This window comes from Rhinichthys klamathensis, unplaced genomic scaffold (assembly GCF_029890125.1).
Source record: "Rhinichthys klamathensis goyatoka isolate OS25496 unplaced genomic scaffold, OSU_Roscu_1.1 h1tg000174l_1, whole genome shotgun sequence".
NCBI classification, from domain to species: Eukaryota; Metazoa; Chordata; class Actinopteri; order Cypriniformes; family Leuciscidae; genus Rhinichthys; species Rhinichthys klamathensis.
In genome coordinates this window covers 93,265-113,338 of record NW_026606704.1, presented here as the reverse complement: position 1 = coordinate 113,338, position 20,074 = coordinate 93,265, and the positions used below count along the sequence as shown (strand labels likewise).

Here is a 20,074-nt window from a genome sequence, read left to right as displayed (position 1 = left end):
CAATTCCCATCCCTAGTCTAAATTAAGTTTGTAATATACTTTAATTAAAAATTCTAATTAGTATTGTAAGAACACTTATTTTACCTGGTCAAAAACAGCTGTTTTCAGCATGCCGTTTCAGTGCATATGCTTTTAAATGATGATGAGCTCTGCTGACTCCGCCCCTCTGTTCTGTGCGTACACCGTTTGTAACACAATAACCATAACGCCTTGTTCATAATAAACGTGGGATAATGAATTATATTGAGAACGTCGTAATGTAACCTTAATGTACCCTGAGTGTAAACCTTAGGCTCATCGTGAAGCGTGCAAAGATTAATATAAAGGTTAATAAAACGTTACTCACTTCAGTTCTTCTGGAGGTTCAGCAGGAACACGAATAGTTGGTACTGATCCTTTATCCAGGAGCTGCTTCATAGCAAAACCAGCTTTATACTGATCCTCGTTTATAAAGCAGTCTGGTGAGAAATGATTCGCGCAAACATGAAAGCATTGACGTTGCTCGTGGGGAATATTCCCTTCGTAAACAACTCAGCCACTGTGTCTTCTGCGGTTCGGATTTAGGAACATTAAAATGACTGCCGTGTTCCTTATTGCACCCAAGAACAGAACACCACAATCGCTTAGACGCCATTCTGCTCATAGACAGTCCGCGTGGAATATGATTGACAAATCGTTCACGAGCGAGGACGGGTCTGTTGAAACGCTGCTGTCAATCAACAATCGTGGGAGGGGCATCCGACCGTGTGACGTCACACGGTCGAATGGCTTGATTTGAGACGGGAAAACTTAAGAATAAACATATATTTTTATCATTTTATGATGGTTGTGTACAGGCACTGCCAACACACATTTCAGTATAATCAACTTGTAAAAGTGCATGTATCATTATATGACCCCTTTAAAGACCGCTAGTGAAAGCTCAAGGTTATGGTATTGAAGCAATTAGTTTGTTACAATTTGTTTAACAGAAGAATTCCACTGAGGCATTTATATAGTGCTTTCAGTTGTATACTGTACACCCAAAGCGCTTCACAATCATTTCAGGGTATATCTCCTCAACCACCACCAGTGTGCAGCATCCACTTGGATGATGCGACAGCAGCCACAGTACAATGGTACCAGTGCGCTCACCACACACCAGCTATAGGTGGAGGAGTTATGGAGCCAATTCAATGCATGGGGATTATTAGGAGGCCGTGAATGGCAAGGGCTAATGGAGGGGATTTGTCCAGGACACTGGGGTTACACCCCTACTCTTTACCAGAAGTGACATGGGATTTTTAATGACCACAAAGAGTCAGAACCTCGTTTTAACGTCTTATCTGAAATTAAATGCTCTTAAATTGGCAAACAAATCTTTCCAAAAGAACTCTGCCGGGGACACCTTGTCCCATTAAGCACTGTGGGTGTTGTAATGTAGTCAGTCTTTTAATATTTCTCTTGTCTCTGCATATTTTGATACTTGGTTGCTTATTCAACTCGTTGACTTGTACAGACTAATTTGCTGCTGGTTCATTTGAAGATTTCCTATGGGGCTTTTCAATGTGACAATTTTGTTCTACACACCTATAGCGCAAATTGATGCAGCATGTTCATTTTAGAAAATTGTATATTTTTAATTAGAGAACCCATTTGGTGTGTATGTTGTAGAACAGAACGTCAAAGTATCATAGGAAAATCCAGAAGGAACCAGCAGTGACTTGGTCTTGGTCCTCCAACACTCTATAGACTGAACATGTAATATGCATGCGCATAATGTACTTTTGCACAAATTCACGTTTTTGTTGTGTACACGGTATACACGGTAATGATATACTTTTCAAAAACTTGCACTTCAAAATTCATTTTTCAAAAGTTAGCTTTTTTTAGGCCTCCAAAACACTGTTGTCATGTAAATGAACCATGCATAAGTTTTTATTTGAAAATTGTGTAATGTAAATACCCCCTCAATGTGTCAGATAAGAGACAAAGTGCCTGTGCACAAATCCACACTTGATGTCTTGGCCACTTGACCACACGTCTGTTTGACAGGAAGTGCGTGCGGAAGACAGCCCCATGTCTTAAAAATACCAAAGCTCAGTGCCCTTAATGTCCACTAAACCCACACCATCTCGAATACCGCTTTGGAGGTAATCAAGGCTAAGTGTATCCCATCATGCATCGTGTTTGGAAACTTGCATGCCCCGAAATCACAAGATGGGTAACACTTTATTTTGATGGTCCCTTTTGAACATTGTTGACTGTAGGTGTGTCCCAATTCAAAGCTGCAGCCTTCGGAGGCTGCATTCAAAGGCCGATTGCGTCATCAGGGCGCGACAAAGGCTACCCTGATTCAAAAGCCACTTCAAATGTGCCCTTCGTTACACACTCTTTCAGTTCCATTTTATTTTTGCTGGATGTGTGGTAGAGCAAATAAAGTTTATCCATGAGGATTTTGAAATGATCAGTTGCTCCAATTTCTTTGAAAGTGTCACTCACAGCAAGCTCAAGTCTATGAGCTGTACAATGCCAACCAGTGACACCAGGGAACAGGGCTTGCATTCAAGCTACTTCCCCACTTTAACGTCCAAACATCAAGTTGTAATGACAATCAGTTGTTTCCCCTCTGCGGTGAAAAATCAAGCTTTTAATGTGGTTTAAATGTCTCTGTGGGGTTTTTAAATATGCTTTAAGACAAACCATGTGCAAATTCATAACTCAACACCATTGAGTATTTTCTCCTTAAAACTGCAGTGAACCAAAGACAGTCTCAAACACGGTTTGAAATCGCAAGTGTTTGACATCACAAACTACCATGTAACCAATCAGGCCAATGTGTGATCGTCAACGAGTGGATCTCTGAGCTCCTGTGAATGGAGGCAGGGCTCATTTGCACATTCATAGAATCACGTATACTAAATGAGGCAAGGGTGTCAAGTTACATTTAAGTGGAAGCTGCACACTGGTGGTTGAGGAGATATCCCCTGATATGATTGTGAAGCGCTTTGGTGTACAGTAGTACAAATGAAAGCGCTATATAAATGACTTTCACTAGCGGTCTTATAGGTTCATCATTTAAAACTCCCTATGGAGAAAGTAAAGTTAATAACCTCGGGAACCCTATGTTTGCATGCTATATGGCAGTGGTTCTCAACCTTTTTTTGTCTGAGACCCCCTTTTTCCCAAGAAAATATTTTAGGGCCCCCCCTTCACATTTAATGATATTATCACTCTTGTAAGCTTGCAGCAAGGATGACAAAATATGTTGTTTTCAAACAAACGGTATGTTTACTATAACCAGATATGTTTATGCACATAGCCTATAATATTGAAAATACAATGACAAAAACATCATTAGGCCCTTTGTAAATTATAAACGTAAGCCTAGGAGAAGCCTATATTTTGGCCCTATTTGAAATCCAAAAACAACAATATTCACAGTGGTGTGTAGGTAAAAAGAAAGAATATAGGCTATTACTAAATGACTGCTTTCTCAATACTTGCAAGTTATTTGTGAGGCTTTATTTTTTACGCTTTTGGCGCTATAGCAAGCGATAATAAACTTGCATTTATTAACAGAATGCGTCTTTCGGAAGAACATTATAGCCGGAACTACCTCTGTGTACGTCTATGACAAGTCACGCAGGCACTGGGCTACTCCACAGCAATCCGAACCAGTGTACAATAGTCCCATGTAAATACTTATTATAGGTGTACCATAGTGGTTCAGGATCAGACAAAAACACGGATTGAAAATGGATTCATGATGAACTCGCTCAAATGGAACAGAAAAAAAAAAGTTAAGGACTTTTAATGCTCATTGCTCAAAACATTTCAAAATATGACGCGACCCCCCACAGAGCTCGCCGAGGCCCCCCGTTGGGAACAGATGCTATATGGGACTTGAAGTACAGGACGACTATCGGTTTCACCACATTGGCAGAATGAGGCAATTTTTGAAAGCCAAAAGCAGTTCAATCAGACATGCAGCAAAATGACAAGTCAGGTACAACCAAGGATTGATTTGTCAGTTTTATTGAGTACTTTTATTGAGTACTTTATAGCCAAATCTCGTTGAGTATGAATCGATCCGGACATCATCCGCCATGTTGACGTTATCATGTGACCTACGACGAGTTATCACAAGCACAACAACTGAAAAGATAAACGACACGTTTAATTAATCTATCTGTAAATATCTTGATATCGATGAAACTTGCTCATTTTGTGGTATTGTTGAAGAAACAGCTGCCAATTTATTTTGTGAATCCATTTAGGGTTGATTTAAGTTGTTATATTTTAAACCCTACTAATGTGACCCACAGTTTTATCCTTATAACGATATTTTTTTTTAAGAAACCCCAAAATCGTCATCTCTTGAATATGTTGTTAATTTCTTTATTTTATACCCAAAAAGTTTCTCCTTTAAGTTTTCCTCTTTTCTTGATGAATTTACCTCTCGTTTCATCCCTCAGACTTATAACAACAAAACAATTTTTAATGTATTATGAAGAACTATTGAAAGATATTTAGCCTTGTTATTGTTCTTTTTTCCTGTGTATAAATATCATATTATCATGTACACAAACCAATGATCTTTATGTTTTGTCATTATGATTGTTCATTGTTAGATACAACTATATGGTATCTTTCCATGATCTTTATGTAATAAGTTTATAAGTTTAAATGATATGAGCGACAGGTGCACTAACACTTCATAACATCAGTAACTCGACAGCACAACCTAGAACAGTTTTCCTCGGTGTTTGTAATGTCTGCACAAGGAGACGGGCCGCTGCTCGAAGATCTATCCTGTGGAGAAAACTGTTGACTTTACTCGAAAAATGTAAGTATCACTCCTTAAAAATTAATATTACCTCAGAATGAATTGCATTGTTAGCCCACCCCAAAACTTAAACAAAATAATATTAAATGCTGACCAATACTTAATTATATTACTTTTTTATATACTAAAAATGATATAATTTAATAAAACAAGCAAAATGTAATTTGTCATATGAGTTATGCATGAATACACGTGAACATCTCAATTGTCAGTCAAGCAATGAATTAATGCGTACATTAAATAATTATATTTTATATACTGACAACAATAAGAAACATGAATAAATGACTAAAAGAACAAATAAAAGTAACCATCACACAATAAACCATATGCAATAATTGTTGCATGTACAATTCAACAACACATGAAACAAATTTTTATTCAAACTACAAGCATGTATTTACAGGCGCTGAGCCCCACATACTGCCATCTCAACACAGCGGTTCCCATTCTGCGGCTTTACTCTGAAGAATTCACCAGAGCTGACCGTGCCTTCGTGCCGGAGCTTGTTCTGCGCTGCGCTTCACAATCAAAGAGAGATGGAGGGACTCATAAGGGCAGATGGAGAGATGGAGGGACTCATAAGGGCAGATGGAGAGATGGAGGGACTCATAAGGGCAGATGGAGAGATGGAGGGACTCATAAGGGCAGATGGAGAGATGGAGGGACTCATAAGGGCAGATGGAGAGATGGAGGGACTCATAAGGGCAGATGGAGAGATGGAGGGACTCATAAGGGCAGATGGAGTGATGGAGGGACTCATAAGGGCAGATGGAGAGATGGAGGGACTCATAAGGGCAGATGGAGAGATGGAGCGTCTCATCCATGGCACCGTTTCCAGGATTCAGCTCTGGGCTCCTCATCCTCAGTGCTCACACCAGTCTGAATAAAAACATGTTTAGTTACTTTATAGATTTGTTTATTTACCTTATTTACAGCACATTTGTCTAATGTCAACAGTGTTGACAACAGTGAATTAACGTTATCCTATAATAATGCCATATACATCACTCAGATGTCTTTTTCATGTTGTGATGTGCTCATCTGCAATATGTCAATACTTACAATATTTTCCTTTCAGATGTAAATAGACATTTTTAATAAGCGTGTTTAAGATGTATATGGTTATGTAAATCCACTTTAGAGACGTTACGTGTGCTTAGAGCTCCCCTGTTAGCTAGCTATACAAAACATGTTTTTACAGCAAAATCACAACTATACTATACTGTCTAGTCTCAGCCTCAGACGTCACGCCCACGGAACGTTGGCTAAACGTCTGATGCATATGGTACACTTAACTGGAAACACTTCAGGAATGTCGAAGTCGTCATCTGATTGGTTGAATTTTATCGGATTTCCGGGGGGCGCGAGTGTCGCGTTTGATTTCGGTCCGCCGGGAAACAAAGTGCAGACATGTGATTGCGGAAGAAAAACTGTTGTGTTTACATGAGTGACAATGAGCATTTATCAAGATCAGCTAAACGTAGGATTCTTAAAAGTACGCGAGGTTCACGGCATAGACTCTTAAAGTTTTCTTCTCCTTCTTTGATTTTCTATGCTGACTGACTTGTTGCACGCCGGTCTGTTGTTGTGGGGACACGCTGAACGAAACGAACTGTAATTGGTTGTTTTACATGTCGATCAAATGGCCTTATGGGCGGGCCTTGGCCAAAGAAAGCAGCCGTCAGTCTGAAGGTCTGGCTACGCGAGACTATTATGGGAGGGTCTTTGTCTTCCCAGGTGTGAAACACATCAATATTTATGATGATTGACGCCTCCTCGTAGAGAGCTTTCTTACACAAAATATGTCTTACAAATTTTAAATCAATATATTATTTTATGTGAATGAGTGGGCAGAATGATTTTCACATCGTTTTGAAACAAAAACTCTAGACTACGTGATACAATTTTCAAAAGTCTTGTGAACAAATAGTCAGTATGGGTTTTATGGCCTTATTTCCGTGACAATTCTTTTAGTTTTTTTCACAAACCACGCATAAACGTAATTTTCTCAAAACTACAAACTTTTACATACAGTAATGATCAGAATTAGCACCCTTAGTAAATATGATCAAAAATGGCTGTAAAAAATAAATTTTTGATCTTTCATTCAAAAAATGTGCAAAAATCTAACCTTTCATTGAAGTACAGGAATTGAAAGTGGGGGGTAAATCTTATTATGAAATAAATGCTTTTCTCCAAAACACGCTGGCCATAATTATTGGCTCCCTGTTATTAAATACTTTTTGCAATCTCCTTTTGCCAAGATAACAGCTCTGAGTTTTCTTCTATAATGACTGATGAGTTTGGAGAACAACTGATAAGAGATCAGAGACCATTCCTCCATACAGAATCTCTCCAGATCCTTCAGATTCACAAGTTCATGTTCAGTTCACCCCACTCATTTTCTATAGGGTTACGTTTAGGGGCCTGGGACGGTCATGGCAGAAGCTTCATTTTGTGCTCGGTTTCCCATTTTTGTGTTGATAAAGATGGATGTTTTTCAGACCGCTGTCCTGATGGAAGATCCAACCACGGCCCATTATAGGATTTCTAGCAGACGCAGTCAGGATTTCCATAATACCATATATCTGAACAAGATGTCCAGGACCTCCAGGACAAAAATAGGCCCACAACATATAAGATCCATCAATATTTAACTGTATGCATGGGGTACTTTTTATCCCTGTTTGCACCAAAAACATCTGGTGGGTTTGCTGCCAAAAAGCCCTTTTTTGAGCATAGAATCAGGTCCCTTTTGAAGTTCCAGTCATGTCTGACAACTGAATTGCTGGAGTTTATTTCTGGAGGAGCGAGGAGGATTTTTCTTGAAACCCTCCCAAACAACATGTGGTGATGTAGGGGTTGTTTGAAATATTTCTTTAGGCTTTCCGACCCCCAAGACTCAAGTAATCTCTGCAATTCTCCATCTGTGATCCTTGGAGAGTCTTTAGCCACTCAAATTTTCCTCCTCACTGTGCATTAAGACAATATAGACACACTTCCTCTTCCTGGCAGATTCGTAACATCTTTAGTTGATTGGAACTTCTTAATTATTGCCCTGATGGTCAAAATAGGGATTTTCAATTCTTTAACAATTTTCTTACAGCCACTCTCTATTTTGTGATGCTCAACAATCTTTTGATGCACATCAGAACTATGTTCTTTGGTTTTACTCATTGTTATGAATGATTAAGTGAATTTGGCCTTTGTGTTTCCTCATATTTAAACTCCTGTGAAACAAGAAGTCATAGCTAGACAATTTCATGTTCCTAGTCACCCTGGTGGGCTAAAAAAAGGTACATATTAATGGGAATATACTTTAGAGATATTTTACTCATAAAACATTCTAGGGGTGCCAATAATTGTGGCGAACATGTTTTGGAGAAAAATATTTATTTCATAATGTCATTTGAAATAAATATTGGTGCGTCCCCAAAATGCATACACTCTACAGGTCCAGAGGAGAATCAAGGATGATCAATTAAGGTAAAAGGGGTGGAGCCACCTTAACTCAAAGTTGTACAAATTGGCAAAGCTAAGTGCTGGTGTTTGTGTCACAATTTGTTAGAATGGGGTTTCTGAAAGTTGTCTTAGTGGTGGTTGTGATCTTTGCATTTGATCTGCCTGATGTCTTGGGAAGTTTGAGGTACAGTCATAGTCCAAGAAGCATGGGGCCAAAATCAGATCCAGCTTCCAGAAGTCCTGCCCTTTCTCCTCTAGGGCTCTGGAACCCTTTGCAAGTGGCTTCTCAGTTTCAGAGTCCTTTGGGTTCTGACTCCAAAAGCCTTGCACAGGAGCCTTTTGGCCTTCAGGAGAAGCAGCTGTTGCAGGGTCCAGTGAAGCCTTTGGATTGGAGGTATCCCATCGTTCCAGAGGTGCAGAGCGAGTTGGCGGTGGACTTCCAGTTGAGGCAACCCATGACTCCCAGCAGCGTTGCGGTTCAATGTGGCGAGAACCGGGTTCTCGTAGAGGTCCAGCAGGACTTTTTCAGCAATGGTCAGTTGATCCAGCCAACTGGTCTGTCTTTAGGTGGATGTCCTGTTGTTGGTCAGGATCCTGGGTCAAGAGTGCTCATCTTGGAGTATGAATTACAAGACTGCAACAGCGTGCTGATGGTAAGAACAGATGCATCTTAATGGGTTATTTTGTGGCAGAGGACCTTTTCAAGGAAAGTCAGTTTACTTGGTTTTACAATGTCAGGGCAGCTAAGACCAATTTTTATCTATTTGAATGGGTAAATCCTGAATTTTCAAGCTACTTGCCTTTAAATAACCCTTCAAACCAACATCTTATGTAAACTATCCCATAAATGGTATGTAAGGAGCTTAAGAAACAAGAACACTAAATCTTGGGCCTTAATAGTGTTAAAGCTAGTTTTTACCCTGGAACCGCAAAATGTTCAATCCTTAGTGCATGTCTCCAAAACATTGACTATCTCTGGCAACACCTGAGCCTCTCAGGGCAGCTGTGGTGATGAGAAGAATTTACTAATTGGTGTTTTTTTTTTTTTTTTTTTTTTTTTGGTAACACTTTATTTCGATAGTCCACTTTAGACATTATACTAACTATAAGTAACTTAGCAGCTACATGTCAACTAACTGTCATTAGAGTATTAGTAGACTGTCTGCTTAATATCTGCTAACACTTTATTTTGTTGGTACCCCAACAGACACTCTACTAACTATAAGTAACTTAGCAACTACAAGTCAACTTGTTCTTCTAACCCGAACCCTAACACCTAACCATAACCTACCAGTCTACTACAGTCTACTAATACTCTGACAGTTAGTTGACATGTTGTTGAAAAGTTACTTATAGTTAGTAGAATGTCTAAAGTGACTATCGAAATAAAGTAACTTTTTTTTTTTTTTTTTTTTTGGAATTCAACCATATTGCACAGTGCACGTTCTCCCATTCATAGCAATATGAGTGCACGGTTTTGTGTATGTAAAGTCTTTAGGATAACCATCTTGGTAACCACAATCTTTTTACAGATGAATGAGGATGAGCTTGTCTACACCTTCTCTCTTACCTACACCCCTGAGGCGCTTGCAGGTACTCCGATTACCCGAGCCGATGGGGCAATTGTTGGTGTTAAATGCCATTATCAAAGGTACGGTATCTCTGTGACTTTCTGCACTTTCTCGTGCAACTGGGATACCATTTAATGGGTACTTTCATGAACCGCAGGATCCAAAATGTAAGCAGTGACGCCTTGAGGCCAACATGGGTCCCTTATGCCTCAACAGAGGCTGGTGAAGAAGTCTTGCTGTTCTCCCTGAAGATCATGATGGGTTGGTACAGGTTTTCTTTCAATAAAATAAACCTTAACCCTTGCTATTGTGGCGGTGCCTAAAATGTTTTTTTGTGTAGATGATTGGTCCTATCAGAGGCCTTCATACTCCTATTTCCTGGGTGGTGTTATTAACATCGAGGCATCTGTGAAGCAGTACAATCATGTGCCTCTGCGTGTGTTTGTGGACCGTTGTGTGGCCACTCAAGCACCTGATGTGAACTCTCTTCCGAGATATTCCTTCATTGAGAATCACGGGTAAGATCATGCACCTTGATTTGGTAGGACTGTTTAAGTTGCTTTTTGTAACCACATTGTCACAGAGTCATGGGTAAGGTCTAGTTGCTTGATGCTCTACAGTTGACATTCATGAGTTGCTCTTTGTGATGGTTTTGTCGTCAGGTGCTTTGTGGATGCCAAAACTACAGCTTCCAGCTCCCGCTTCATGCCTCGGTCCCAGGTTGACAAGATCCAGTTCCAGCTGGAGGCATTCATGTTCCAGGAGGGCAACAATCCTTCTGTATGTACTATGAATATCATGAGTTAACTTCACTTCTCCTCCCATCTGCTTTGGTTTTGTGACTTGTCTGTCATCCCTTGCAGATCTACATAACATGTATTCTGAAGGCAACTATTGCTTCTGCACCCAGTGACGCTCAGCGCAAATCCTGTTCCTTTGCCAATGGGTACGTGAGTTGTGTGGGTTTTTTTTTGGGGGGGATGGAGGATTAAGTTGACTTTTTCTATGTGGAAGGTTCCATTTCTTTGTTGTGTTGCAGGTGGTTTGCTGCTGATGGAAACGACCAAGTTTGTGGTTGCTGTGACTCAACATGTGGTCCTGATGGTGTATTTGCTGCTTCACCCTATGGAGGTTGGTAGCATTTGCTCTTTCTAAGGTTGCTTTTGATTCAAGTGCTCTAAATTGGCTTTTTTCCTTATCTTTAGGCATTCAGTGGGAAGGCAAGGCCTCACTTGGTCCTGTAATGGTTCAAGGGCAAAAGAGAGGTTCTCAATAAAACTGACAAATCAATCCTTGGTTGTACCTGACTTGTCATTTTGCTGCATGTCTGATTGAACTTTCAGAATGAGGCAATTTTTGAAAGCCAAAAGCAATGTGGCGAAACCGATAGTCGTCCTGTACTTCAAGTCCCATATAGCATCTGTTCCCAACGGGGGGGTTACGGCCCACAAGGGGGCCTCAGCGAGCTCTGTAGGGGGGGGGTCGCGTCATATTTTGAAATGTTTTGAGCAATGAGCATTAAAAGTCCTTAACTTTTTTTTTGTTCAATTTATATGAGCCAGTTCATCATGAATCCATTTTCAATCCGTGTTGTTTGATCCTGAACCACTATGGTACACCTATAGTAAGTATTTACATGGGACTATTTTACACTGGTTCGGATTGCTGTGGAGTAGCCCAGTGCCTGCGTGACTCGTCAAAGACGTACACAGAGGTAGTTCCGGCTACAATGTTCTTCCGAAAGACGCATTCTGTTAATAAATGCAAGTTTATTATCGCTTGCTATAGCGCCAAAAGCGTAAAAAATAAAGCCTCACAAATAACTTGCAAGTATTGAGAAAGCAGTCATTTAGTAATAGCCTATATTCTTTTTACCTACACACCACTGTGGATATTGTTGTTTTTGGATTTCAAATAGGGCCAAAATATAGGCTTCTCCTAGGCTTACGTTTATAATTTACAAAGGGCCTACTGATGTTTTTGTCATTCTATTTTCAATATTATAGGCTATGTGCATAAACATATCTGGTTATAGTAAGCATACCGTTTGTAAACAACATTTTGTCTTCCTAGCTGCAAGCTTACAAGAGCGATAATATCATTAAATGTGAAGGGGGGGCCCTAAAATATTTTCTTGGGAAAAAGGGGGTCTCAGACAAAAAAAGGTTGAGAACCACTGCCATATAGCATGCAAACATAGGGTTCCCGAGGTTATTAACTTTACTTTCTCCATAGGGAGTTTTAAATGATGAACCTATAAGACCGCTAGTGAAAGCTCAAGGTTATGCTTTTGAAGTAATTAGTTTGTTACAATTTGTTTGACAGAAGAATTCCTGGTGAAAATCATTACCACTGAGTCATTTATACAGCGCTTTCATTTGTACTACTGTACACCAAAGCGCTTCACAATCATATCAGGGGATTTCTCCTCAACCACCACCAGTGTGCAGCTTCCACTTAAATGTAACTTGACACCCTTGCCTCATTTAGTATACGTCATTCTATGAATGTGCAAATGAGCCCTGCCTCCATTCACAGCAGCTCAGAGATCCACTCGTTGACGATCACACATTGGCCTGATTGGTTACATGGTAGTTTGTGATGTCAAACACTTGCGATTTAAAACCGTGTTTGAGACTGTATTTGGTTCACTGCAGTTTTAAGGAGAAAATACTCAATGGTGTTGAGTTATGAATATGCACATGGTTTGTCTTAAAGCATATTTAAAAACCCCACAGAGACATTTAAACCACATTAAAAGCTTGATTTTTCACCGCAGAGGGGAAACAACTGATTGTCATTAGAACTTGATGTTTGGATGTTAAAGTGGGGAAGTAGCTTGAATGCAAGCCCTGTTCCCTGGTGTCACTGGTTGGCATTGTACAGCTCATAGACTTGAGCTTGCTGTGAGTGACACATTCAAAGAAATTGGAGCAACTGATCATTTCAAAATCCTCATGGATAAACTTTATTTGCTCTACCACACATCCAGCAAAAATAAAATGGAACGGAAAGAGTTTGTAACGAAGGGCACATTTGAAGTGGCTTTTGAATCAGGGTAGCCTTTGTCGTGCCCCGATGACGCAATCGGCCTTTGAATGCAGCCTCCGAAGGCTGCAGCTTTGAATTGGGACACACCTACAGTCAACAATGTTCAAAAGGGACCATCAAAATAAAGTGTTACCCATCTTGTGATTTCGGGGCATGCCAGTTTCCAAACACGATGCATGATGGGATACGCTTAGCCTTGAATACCTCCAAAGCGGTATTCGAGATGGTGTGGGTTTAGTGGACATTAAGGTCACTGAGCTTTGGTATTTTTAAGACATGGGACAGTCTTGTGCACGCACTTCCTGTCAAATGCACGTGTGGTCAAGTGGCCAAGACATCAAGTGTGGATTTGTGCACAGGCACTTTGGTTCTCTTATCTGAAACATTGAGGGGGTATTTACATGACACAATTTTCAAATAAAAACTTAGGCATGGTTCATTTACATGACAACAGTGTTTTGAAGTCAAGTCATCTTCATTTATATAGCGCTTTTAACAATGGATTGTTTCAAAGCAGCTTTACAGAGATAAACATATAATTTAAGGTAACAGATTGTTTTGGCGTTATAGCGGTTCTTGAATAATGTTACTTCCAGCTAAAGTTAACTTTGATTGATTCACCTCCGTCGAAATGATCAGACTTTAAACGCGAACCTGTGATTAACGCTGACGGCGTTCACATGCTCATTCAGAATTCTATAGTTATGTGCTTTTTAAAATCTGTGCGCAGGTTTGTAATTCATACAACCCAGCCTAAACAAACTACTTTTCTTGCCTATAAATTTTGATACAAAATTTTGTTTTATTTTATCACTTCGGGGTACGCGAGCCGGAATTCACAACGCTTTGATACTTGTATACCGTGTATATCATTACCGTGTATACCGTGTACACAACAAAAACTTGAATTTGTGCAAAAGTACATTATGCGCATGCATATTACATGTTCAGTCTATAGAGTGTTGGAGGACCAAGACCAAGTCACTGCTGGTTCCTTCTGGATTTTCCTATGATACTTTGACGTTCTGTTCTACAACATACACACCAAATGGGTTCTCTAATTAAAAACATACAATTTTCTAAAATGAACATGCTGCATCAATTTGCGCTATAGGTGTGTAGAACAAAATTGTCACATTGAAAAACCCCATAGGAAATCTTCAAATGAACCAGCAGCAAATTAGTCTGTACAAGTCAACGAGTTGAATAAGCAACCAAGTATCAAAATATGCAGAGACAAGAGAAATATGAAAAGACTGACTACATTACAACACCCACAGTGCTTAATGGGACAAGGTGTACCCGGCAGAGTTCTTTTGGAAAGATTTGTTTGCCAATTTAAGAGCATTTAATTTCAGATGAGACGTTAAACCGAGGTCCTGACTCTTTGTGGTCATTAAAAATCCCATGTCACTTCTGGTAAAGAGTAGGGGAGTAACCCCAGTGTCCTGGACAAATCCCCTCCATTAGCCCTTGCCAATCACGGCCTCCTAATAATCCCCATGCATTGAATTTGCTCTATAACTCCTCTCCACCTATAGCTGGTGTGTGGTGAGCGCACTGGTACCATTGTACTGTGGCTGCTGTCGCATCATCCAAGTGGATGCTGCACACTGGTGGTGGTTGAGGAGATATCCCCTGATATGATTGTGAAGCACTTTGGGTGTACAGTAGTACAAATGAAAGCACTGTATAAATGCCTCAGTGGAATTCTTCTGTTAAACAAATTGTAACAAACTAACTGCTTCAATAGCATAACCTTGAGCTTTCACTAGCGGTCTTTAAAGGGGTCATATAATGATACATGCACTTTTACAAGTTGATTATACTGAAATGTGTTGGCAGTGCCTTTACACAACCATCATAAAATACAAATATATGTTTATTCTTATATATGTTTTGGTAAATGGACTGCATTTATATAGCGCTTTCACAGACCCAATGGCAACCAAAGCGCTTTACATATTGCCTCACATTCACACACCGACGGCGGTGTCAGCCATGCAAGGCACCATCCAGCTCGTCGGGAGCAGCTGGGGTTAGGTGTCTTGCTCATGGACACCTCGACACTTGGTCAGGTGGAACCGGGGATTGAACCACCAACCTTCCGGTTTGTAGACAACCTACATGAATAACTGAGCCTTGTTTTCTTGTCTCAAATCAAGCCGTTGGATGCCCCTCCCACGATTGTTGATTGACAGCAGCATTTCAACAGACCCACCCTCGCGAGCGATTTGTCAATCATATTCCACGCGGACTGTCTTTGAGCAGAATGGCATCTAAGCGATTGTGGTGTTCTGTTCTTGGGTGCAATAAGGAACACGGCAGTCATTTTAATGTTCCTAAATCCGAACCGCTGAAGACACAGTGGCTGAGTTGTTTACGAATGGAATATTCCCCACGAACAACGTCACTGCTTTAATGTTTGCGCGAATCACCTCAACAGACTGCTTTATAAACGAGGATCAGTATAAAGCTGGTTTTGCTAAGAAGCTGCTCCTGGATAAAGGATCGGTACCAACGATTCGTGTTCCTGCTGAACCTCCAGAAGAACTGAAGTGAGTGTAACGTTTTATCAACCTTTATATTAATCTTTGCAAATCGCTTGCACGCTTCACGATGAATGCGCCTAAGGTTTACACTAAGGGTACATTAAGGCATGTTTGCTATGTACGACGTTCTCAATATAATTCATAATCCCACGTTTATAGTGAACAAGGCGTTATGGTTATTGTGTTACAAAGGGTGTATGCACAGAACAGAGGGGCGGGGTGAGCAGAGCTCATCATCATTTAAAAGCATATGCACTGAAACGGCATGCTGAAAACAAAGCTGTTTTTGACCAGGTAAAATTAGTGTTCTTACAATACTAACGAGAATTTAATTAAAGTATATTACAAACTTTTAATTTAGACCCAAAAGAATCATATTAGCTTGTACAAAAGTGGCATTATATGACCCCTTTAAAAAGTTCATTATCATTCCCTATAGAGAAAAGAGAAGTTAATAACTTGGGCAACCCGATGGTTGCATGCTATATGGGACTTGAAAAGTACAGGACGTCTATCAGTTTTACCACATTGGCAGATTGAGAAACCTTTTCAAGGCAAAAGTAGTTAAACCAGACATGCAGCAAAATGACAAGTCAGGTACAACCAAGGATTGATTTGCCAGTTTTATTGAGAACCTCTCTTTTGCCCTTGAACCATTACAGGACCAAGTGAGGCCTTGCCTTCCCACTGAATGCCTAAAGAGAAGAAAAAATCCAAGTTAAAGCACTTGAATCAAGAGCAACCTTAGAAAGAGCAAATGCTACCAACCTCCATAGGGTGAAGCAGGAAATGCACCATCAGGACCACATGTTGAGTCACAGCAACCACAAACTTGGTCGTTTCCATCAGCAGCAAACCACCTGCAACAAAACAAAGACATAGAACCTTCACCATGAGAAAAGTCTCCCCCCCCCCCCCAAAAAAAAAAAAACCTCACGTACCCATTGGCAAAGGAACAGGATTTGCGCTGGGCGTCACTGGGTGCAGAAGCAATAGTTGCCTTCAGAATACATGTTATGTAGATCTGCAAGAGATGACAGACAAGTCACAAAACCAAAGCAGATGGGAGGAGAAGTCAAATTAACTCATGATATTCATAGTACATACAGAAGGATTGTTGCCCTCCTGGAACATGAACGCCTCCAGCTGGAACTGGATCTTGTCAACCTGGGACCGAGGCATGAAGCGGGAGCTGGAAGCTGTAGTTTTGGCATCCACAAAGCACCTGACGACAAAACCATCACAAAGAGCAACTCATGAATGTCAACTGTTGAGCATCAAGCAACTAGACCTTACCCATGACTGTGACAATGTGGTTACAAAAGGCAACTTTAACGGTCTTACTGCATCAAGGTCCATGATCTTACCCGTGATTCTCAATGAAGGAATATTTCGGAAGAGAGTTCACATCAGGTGCTTGAGTGGCCACACAGCGGTCCACAAACACACGCAGAGGCACATGATTGTACTGCTTCACAGATGCCTCGATGTTAATAACGCCACCCAGGAAATAGGAGTATGAAGGCCTCTGATAGGACCAATCATCTACACAAAAAAACATTTTAGGCACCGCCACAATAGCAAGCGTTAAGGTTTATTTTATTGAAAGAAAACCTGTACCAACCCATCATGATCTTCAGGGAGAACAGCAAGACTTCTTCACCAGCCTCTGTTGAGGCATAAGGGACCCATGTTGGCCTCAAGGCATCACTGCTTACATTTTGGATCCTGCGGTTCATTAAAGTACCCATTAAATGGTATCCCAGTTGCACGAGAAAGTGCAGAAAGTCACAGAGATCCTGTACCTTTGATAATGGCATTGAACACCAACAATTGCCCCATCGGCTCGGGTAATCGGAGTACCTGCAAGCGCCTCAGGGGTGTAGGTAAGAGAGAAGGTGTAGACAAGCTCATCCTCATTCATCTGTAAAAAGATTGGGGTTACCAAGAGGGTCATGCCAAAGACTTTACATACACCAAGAGCAAGAGAAGGTGCAATATGGTGGAATTCCTAAAGAGCAAATCACCAATTAGTAAATTCTTCTCATCACCACAGCTGCCCTCAGAAGCTCCGGTGTTGCCAGAGATAGTCAATGTTGTGGAGACATGCACTAAGGATTGAACATTTTGCTGTTCCAGGGTAAAAACTAGCTTTAAAACTATTAAGGCCCAAGATTTAGTGTTCTTGTTTCTTAAGCTCCTTTCATACCATTGATGGGATAGTTTACATCAGATGTTGGTTTGAAGGGTTATTTGAAGGCAAGTAGCTTGAAAATTCAGGACTTACCCATTCAAATAGATAAAAATTGGTCTTAGCTTGCCTGGCATTGTAAAATCAAGTGAATTGACTTTCTTTGAAAAGGTCCTCTGCCACGAAAAAAATAACCCATTAAGATGTATCTGTTCTTACCATCAGCACGCTGTTGCAGTCCTGTAATTCATACTCCAAGATGAGCACTCTTGACCCAGGATCCTGACCAACAACAGGACATCCACCTAAAGACAGACCAGTTGGCTGGATCAACTGACCATTGCTGAAAAAGTCCTGCTGGACCTCGACAAGAACCCGGTTCTCGCCACATTGAACCGCTACACTACTGGGAGTCACGGGTTGCCTCAACTGGAAGTCCACCGCCAACTCGCTCTGCACTTCGGGAACAATGGGATACCTCCAATCCAAAGGCTTCACTGGACCCTGCAACAGCTGCTTCTCCTGAAGGCCAAAAGGCTCCTGTGCAAGGCTTTTGGAGTCAGGACCCAAAGGACTCTGAAACTGAGAAGCCACTTGCAAAGGGTTCCAGAGCCCTAGAGGAGAAAGGGCAGGACTTCTGGAAGTTGGATCTGATTTTGGCCCCATGCTTCTTGGACTAGGACTGTACCTCAAACTTCCCAAGACATCAGGCAGATCAAATGCACTGATCACAACCACCACTAAGACAACTTTCAGGAACCCCATTCTAACAAATTTTGACACAAACACCAGCACTTGGCTTTGCCAATTTGTACAGCTTTGAGTTAAGTTGGCTCCACCCCTTTTACCTTAATTGATTATCCTTGATTCTCCTCTGGACCTGTAGAGTGGCACAGGAAGACATCTATATAGGATACAAGGGAAAGTGGGAAAAGACACACACACGACCAGATCTAGACAGGAAGAAATTGTGCTGACTAGGATGAGGTTGGGTCATACAAAGCTGAATAGTACACTGTTCTTAATGAGAAAGCATGGTGATGGAAATTGTGAGTATTGCCACAGCCATACACCTGGGGTGTATTCCAGAAAGCAAGGTTAACTTACCGTCAGATAAACCTTGAACTCTTGGTTGGTTAACCCCAAACTTGCTTACTCTGGGTATGTCAGTTCCAAAACACCTATGTTGAGTTAGTTTAATCAACCTCCTATTGGTAACCCAGAGTTAATGCGCGCGCACGACGAGTACATAAAGACATTTTCAATGGATCGCCGATTTCAGGAGTCACCATGGAAACCAATGGAGAAAAAAAGCGAGCTACATACGATACTTCGGTGAAACTGAGTTGGAGGTTTTAATGCTTGCTTATGAAGACTATAGCCTAAGCCCATTATAAAAAAAAATAATAAATAAAAAAGCAATACTGCTGCATCAGCAAAAGAAAGTTGGCTTGGCAAATAATAATGGACAGAGTAAATGCTTGAGTTTAGAAAATTATAAATGGGGTATATTCCCTTTGTGGGTCACAATGAAAGGGGAAAATAGCCTACCCCATTTATAATTTGTGACGCAAAAATTCTTTGGGGGCATGTAGTAAAAATAGACAAGTATTTACTTGTTGGCCTCCATACATTTCTTAATATTAGAGTAGTAATGCACATAATTGGCTAGTTATATGTTGGCTTCTCGTTTTGTCAGGTGTAATCCTTCTGGAGCCAGAAGAAGTGTGAGCCAAGTCAAAATGAAACACAAAAACATTCTCCAGCAAGGTAATATTTTCTAAACTTACTAAACTTGTTACTGACATTTAATACTAATTTAGTATTAAATGTAATTTAGTTTTCTATGTAGCCAATAGAAAGAAGGGAGCTGAGGAGCTGGCACTGTCCCTTAATAAAGGGCCACCTGTGGTCGATGGGATTCCAGGGGGCAGTTCGTCAGACTCAGCTACCAAGACAAGTGGCTTAGTAAAATGTAGGTGTACCATATTAATACTTATGATTTATTGATGTTTACACTGTTTTTGTCAGTGTTTTAATAAATAAAATCATCAACACTGTCACCATTTTAAAAAGGCATTTTGAATTCATTTTACAGTCATTGATTCACTTGTGCAGTGTGCATGCTGCTTTGACTGCATATGCTGTATACTGTAATCTTATTACTAGTACTTAGATGCTCCTAATGTCCTTCTTTATTAGTTGTATTTGCTTAAGAATATGCATTGAGAATTGAATATGCATGATTATCATGGTTTAATTATCTTGCCGTTGCTGATGGCCACATTGTATTATTGGATCCTCCTGCAACACCACACTCTGTCAAAGTTGTAAGTGATTATTGTCTTTAGGTTTCTGTTTGCTAGACCAGGGGTCGGCAACCCAAAATGTTGAAAGAGCCATATTGGACCAAAAA

The 20,074-nt window shown here is 40.5% G+C and overlaps 2 protein-coding genes across 2 annotated transcripts; one reads left to right on the top strand and one right to left on the bottom strand.

The window, feature by feature from the left end:
* The first annotated feature begins 8,395 nt into the window (after nucleotides 1-8,395).
* On the top strand, nucleotides 8,396-11,165 carry LOC130092311 (zona pellucida sperm-binding protein 3-like). Its single transcript, XM_056260142.1, has 8 exons — nucleotides 8,396-8,946; nucleotides 9,826-9,944; nucleotides 10,022-10,125; nucleotides 10,205-10,382; nucleotides 10,527-10,644; nucleotides 10,728-10,810; nucleotides 10,904-10,995; nucleotides 11,070-11,165. Exons 1-8 carry the CDS (start codon nucleotides 8,401-8,403, stop codon nucleotides 11,138-11,140), a joined length of 1,311 nt encoding a protein of 436 aa, XP_056116117.1. The 5' UTR covers nucleotides 8,396-8,400; the 3' UTR covers nucleotides 11,141-11,165.
* A 4,912-nt stretch (nucleotides 11,166-16,077) lies between these two features.
* On the bottom strand, nucleotides 16,078-18,458 carry LOC130092310 (zona pellucida sperm-binding protein 3-like). Its single transcript, XM_056260141.1, has 8 exons — nucleotides 17,878-18,458; nucleotides 17,273-17,391; nucleotides 17,092-17,195; nucleotides 16,835-17,012; nucleotides 16,575-16,692; nucleotides 16,409-16,491; nucleotides 16,236-16,327; nucleotides 16,078-16,162 (listed from the first exon to the last, which is right to left on the bottom strand). The coding sequence occupies exons 1-8, from the start codon at nucleotides 18,421-18,423 to the stop codon at nucleotides 16,092-16,094; spliced, it is 1,311 nt and encodes a 436-aa protein (XP_056116116.1). The 5' UTR covers nucleotides 18,424-18,458; the 3' UTR covers nucleotides 16,078-16,091.
* Nucleotides 18,459-20,074: the final 1,616 nt, after the last annotated feature.

Excerpts from the sequence above, each read along its gene's own strand:
- LOC130092311 (XM_056260142.1), top strand. The coding sequence starts at position 8,401 with ATGGGGTTTCTGAAAGTTGTCTTAGTGGTGGTTGTGATCTTTGCATTT. Across the intron at positions 10,645-10,727 it reads AGGAGGGCAACAATCCTTCT|ATCTACATAACATGTATTCT; the intron begins GTATGTACTATG and ends CATCCCTTGCAG. Across the intron at positions 10,996-11,069 it reads TGCTGCTTCACCCTATGGAG|GCATTCAGTGGGAAGGCAAG; the intron begins GTTGGTAGCATT and ends CCTTATCTTTAG.
- LOC130092310 (XM_056260141.1), bottom strand. The coding sequence starts at position 18,423 with ATGGGGTTCCTGAAAGTTGTCTTAGTGGTGGTTGTGATCAGTGCATTT. Across the intron at positions 17,196-17,272 it reads GTTCAATGCCATTATCAAAG|GATCCAAAATGTAAGCAGTG; the intron begins GTACAGGATCTC and ends AATGAACCGCAG. Across the intron at positions 16,492-16,574 it reads AGGAGGGCAACAATCCTTCT|ATCTACATAACATGTATTCT; the intron begins GTATGTACTATG and ends CATCTCTTGCAG.